Raw genomic sequence first — 4826 nt, 5'->3', positions numbered from 1 at the left:
CGAGATCAGTGGTTCCACTGATATTCTTCTTTTCCTTTAAATACGTGTCTTTTCCCTTGATTAATCTCACCCCATTCCGACGGCTCTCTTGTCTGGAGTGATAAGGATAGATATCAGACAGAGATGGCACTAGATCAGGGCCAGGAACACTGGGTAGGATTTGAGTTGGCAGAAATAAAATGGAAGGGCGTGTGTGAGGGAAGAGGGTGGTGGTGGAGAGCGAGTCTGGTCGGAGGCGATGGCACGAGCCTTGCTATGTTTGGCAAAAATGCATAGCCATGGATGGAGAGAGGGAAATGTCTGTACCCGGTTAGGGCAGGAGACATATTAAAATCACTAGGGGAGTGGCATCGGGCCTATGCCCCTAACTACTTCTTTAAGAGCCATTGTTTAAAATTCCCTATGCTGAGCCCCATAGAGCCACTGGACTAGCTATTACCACAGAGCAAGTTCTGTCCCTGGAGGAAGATGACTCAGGACTCAGGACTGTGACAACCGGTCTTTTCCCCTCCTAACCTAGAACTTCTTACTGTGATTCAGTTTGTGAGGAGAAGGGCTTGGTAGAGCTAGACATCCAATTAAATGTTCTTGGGAGATTGCCTTCCCTCTTTTCCTACCAGCTAGCTAGTTTCCTCCCTCCCTCCCTCCCTCCACCCCTCCTTCCCCCTCACTGTCCCCACCCCCCTCCACTAAAATACAGTTAGGAAGAAAGAGGTATCAACCACGAGATCCTCTGGTGCACAGGTCTGAGATGGCAAGTAGGCTTTGTGCCCTAGAATTAATCAGTATCTCTCATTCACTTACGCTAGCTCATAAGTTGATTTATCTTCTGATCTTAAAATGCTGAGTCCGGTAGGACTTAGAAAAGTTTCTCTCTTGCCATTCCTAACACAAAGCAAAAACAAATCCTTAACAGACTTATAAGCATGTAACATCAATATGAGTCCACAGCCCTGAAGCAAGTGTTGCCTGACCTTCAGGAAACTGCTCTCTCCACTGGGCTCACGTTAAGAAGACCCCCTCCGCCAAAATGCCCGCCCTCCCTGCTGCCCACCTCAGAAAACCGTGCCCCTCAGGAATCAGATGCTGAGATATAATTACAAAACGTTTTTTATTTCAAAATGCAAAATGGTGGTCACTGTAATAATAATAACAATAACAACAATAATAATATAAAAAGCATTTCTCCTCCGTTCACCCTCGTGCAAAATGCTGGATGCGGTCAGATAGCTGGAAGGTTTTGGACATGTCATCTTTCTGCAGTGCTGCACAGCAGCAAAACTCAATCCCAAACGCCTTTTGGTGGATCCACGTGGTAGTTCAGTTCTAAAATCAGTAGCTTCTCGTCAGTCCAAACAGCACGAGACGCCCACTCGAGCCCGACCCTCGCGCTCTGCCTCACTCTCCTCTCCCTGTGTGTCTCTCTCCCCCTCCCTCCGCCGGCCCCCAAGGTTCCTACGAGGCGTGCAGCCGGTTGGTCGGGGCCCGGCAGCCCTGGACGGCCTCCAGCTGCTTGCTTTTCTCCAGCAGGGCCCGCGCCCGGAGGGCCTTTCGCTCCCGGGCGGCCTGCAGCTCGGCCACCGCTGCCTCCCGCTCCCGCTCCCGCTCGGCGGCCGTGAAGGGGCTGCACAAGGTCTCCATCAGGCCGAGCACGGCGCCGAAGAGAGCCAGCACGCCGCCCAGCACGTACAGCCTCACTAGACTCCGTCTGGGCTTCTGCGCCATCAGCTCCTTGGCCAGAGGAATCAGCTCCTGGACAGTTTCCATCTCGGCTCCGGGCTCTCGGGGTGGGAGTGATCTGCGGGAGAAGCGGAGCAGAAAAGGGGCTTTTAAGCCACCGAAAGACGGATGCATCCTCCCGAGCAGCCCTCACTCGGCTCTCTCGGGGTAGGCCTGCAGAGAGGGGAGCCAACCCGGGACCCCGCGCCCCGCCGCGCTCTTCCCCGCCGGACTCACCTAGGGGCGTCGAGCGAGCAGCAGGCAGCGCAAGCCGGGTGGGCGGTCACGGTGTGCGTGGGTCCCGCGGCTCTGCGTTCTCCTCCTCCTCCTCCGCCTCCTTCTCCCCTTCCTCGGTAGCCGCGGGTCTTCCGGATGGAGATTCCGCAACTGACACCTGGTCAGCGCCCCGGGGCCACTTATATGTTTTTCTCCGAGCCCCGCCTCCTGGGCTCTTTGGGCTGGTGCCAGTGCTGCACCGGCCAGAGAGTGGAGAGGGCGGGAAGAGGAGGGTGGGGGAGGAGCGGGGCAAGGACCCTGGGGGAGTCAGCCACGAGATGTGCACGTCGCGCCGGCTGTGTGAGCCCGGGGTGCGGGGGAGGGCGGGCCTGGATGTACAAGGGTGAGGACCCAGAGCCCAGGGAGGTATCCACGTCCATTTCTGACCTCTTTCTTTCTTTTTCTTTTTTTTTTGGTACGCTGGCCTCTCACTGTTGTGGCCTCTCCCGTTGCGGAGCACAGGCTCCGGACGCGCAGGCTCAGCGGCCATGGCTCACGCGCCCAGCCGCTCTGCGGCATGTGGGATCTTCCCGGACCGGGGCACGAATCCGTGTCCCCTGCATCGGCAGGCGGACTCTCAACCACTGCGCCACCAGGGAAGCCCCTGACCTCTTTCCTAATCGTGTGGGTGGGTGCTTCCCTCGTCCGGGGCAGCCTGGAAGGACCCCTTATAAGGACACCTTATAAGGGGTTCTATCTAACTGAAAAATTAGTTTTTATTCAGGAGGTTTGTCGTCTTCCCACACGTATAGGGATCCGAGGTAGAAGGCAAGGGGGGAGGGATCCGGGTAATGATCAGAATGGGTCTCCAGGCTTTGCGTAATGCACTTTGTGCTTATACTGTTTATTTCTGGTCTGACTGGTTTTATTCATAGGTGCTTGCATCGCTAGGGTCACTTGATAGATAACTATTCATTGAGGGCGCCCTTTATGCACAGATGGGGCGTGTGTGTGTGTGTGTGTGTGTGTGTGTGTGTGTGTGATGTCAGTCTCTGTGCCTGTAGGTGTTTGTATCTGTACTTTTGTGTATCAGGGAACTGCCGTTAAATCCAAATTGTCCCCACTCCCACTTGAGAAGTGAAGTTGGGGGCTAGGGAGAGGTGAACATGGAAGGGGGGGCCGTTGGTAAAAGTTTGTCTGCTGGTCTGAACTGCAAATATTTCATTACTTTCCTCAATAATTATATGCCACTTCCCTGGATCTGGGGGGGGCAACGCCACCGTACCAGCTCCACTTAGCATAGAAACAGTTTAGGGACAGAAGAGTGAGAGTAGGCAGCTTGGGTAAGAAGCTGAAGAGTAGAGAGTACTCTAGGAAGCATGAGGAGGGTAGGGTTGATTTCAACTAGGATTAAACTTCATCACCTTTGCGGCGGGTGTTCTGGTTTAGCTTTGGTTATCCATACACAAGAGTTAGTTAGCAAGTAGGGGAAAGGAGAGACCTTGGGCTAAAAGCGCTTCAAGCAGAGAAAGGGAGAGGGCAAAGAGAGGAGGGGGAAATTGGACTGGCCAGAAAATTGCAAAAGTCAGTGATGCAATCTTGCAACAGCAAAGTCGGTCAGGCTGAGCCTTGCGGGGAGGGACCAGGAACGGCTGTTGCAGGGCTCACGTATTGGGTCCTTGGAAATTTTAACAGTAATCTTTCTTTGGGGTCTGAGGCAATTTCCTAGACAATTCATTTTAAAAAGGCAACAGTTACGTCTACCCTTCACCTTGGCTATTAGTAGTTCAGTTAGTAGGATTTGTGTGTGCAGATTGGGCAAGGATACCTAAAGAACTTATTTGAAATTCTACATTTTAATATGTACACAAGCAGTCAAGGTGACAAAGGGCCAAAGAGGGATGATTCCTGGAGGCTTGTGTCCCCTGCTTATTTATTCTTTTCACCTCATGAGGCAGGAAAATTCTGTAACAAGGGGGGATGAATATCAGTCTTGGCATTTTCTTTGAACCTTCCTTATAATTTTGGAGAAGCCTCTAATAACCGGCGGAAATGATCTGTGAGCTTACCCAAGATCTGTATGAGTTTCAAATACTACGGCTTCTGAATGAGCGTATGCTGTACACCTTAATACCAGGGCTTTCACGTGATTTCTGCTCTGACGGTGAGTCAGCCCTTTGGAGCTTTGGACCCAAAACTCCGAAATGGACTGTTCAGTGAGCATTTCTAGTATTTCTGTAACTCAAAGACGCAAACTGCACGCCTCCCGACGTCAGCAGACTGTAATGTATATGGGGTTCCCCTTTCTTGTGATTTGCTGCAGTACAGCACGTCACCATCTCAGATGGGTTCTCCTCTGTCCCTCTCTGATAATCCGACTTTGTCCACCGCCCCAGGCCCTACCAGCTTGCTGGCCAGGGCTGGGCGGAGAGGGTGGCCAGTGCCATGGACTGGGGTCACTGGTGGATTTGGTGTTCCTTGTTTAGGTGGTAGCTGGAGCTGAGTGTGAGATGGTGGGAATAGAAGGCTGAGGAATCCAGGGTCACCACATGCCTAGAAATTTCTGACACAGCTCCTCTGTCTGGGTAGGAAAGAGTACCCAGTTCCTAGGGTAGCAGTTTGGCGAGGGCTTGGGAAACTAAGCATGTGATTTGACTGCGCTGTTGTCTCTTTAGAGATGTAAAGCCTTGTGTTGCATCATGCATGTCAGACATAGGGTATAGCGGTCAAGGTCATACCAGTTGTAGGGTGACCAACCGTCCCGGTTTGCCTAGGGCTGAGGGGTTTCTCCAAGATATGGGACTTACAGTGCGGAAACAGGAACTGTTCCGGGCAAACTGGAGCCTATGAGTCTATCCCAATGTTAATTCCTGCCATTTCTAGGAAAGCAG

General features: G+C 52.5%; 1 protein-coding gene across 1 annotated transcript; it reads right to left on the bottom strand.

Annotated features, from left to right (window-relative positions):
• Positions 1 to 1100: 1100 nt before the first annotated feature.
• G0S2 (G0/G1 switch 2) lies at positions 1101 to 2664 on the bottom strand. Its single transcript, XM_082861007.1, has 2 exons — positions 1957 to 2664; positions 1101 to 1798 (listed from the first exon to the last, which is right to left on the bottom strand). The coding sequence occupies exon 2, from the start codon at positions 1765 to 1767 to the stop codon at positions 1456 to 1458; it is 312 nt and encodes a 103-aa protein (XP_082717133.1). The 5' UTR covers positions 1768 to 1798; positions 1957 to 2664; the 3' UTR covers positions 1101 to 1455.
• Between the last annotated feature and the right edge of the window lie 2162 nt (positions 2665 to 4826).

Source organism: Leucopleurus acutus (genome assembly GCF_964270905.1).
Source record: "Leucopleurus acutus genome assembly, chromosome: 2".
In the NCBI taxonomy this organism is placed as follows: Eukaryota; Metazoa; Chordata; class Mammalia; order Artiodactyla; family Delphinidae; genus Leucopleurus; species Leucopleurus acutus.
This window is presented reverse-complemented; position numbering and strand designations above follow the sequence as displayed.

What these genes read in the sequence shown, in the direction of transcription:
- G0S2 (XM_082861007.1), bottom strand. Translation starts at nt 1,767, where the DNA reads ATGGAAACTGTCCAGGAGCTGATTCCTCTGGCCAAGGAGCTGATGGCG.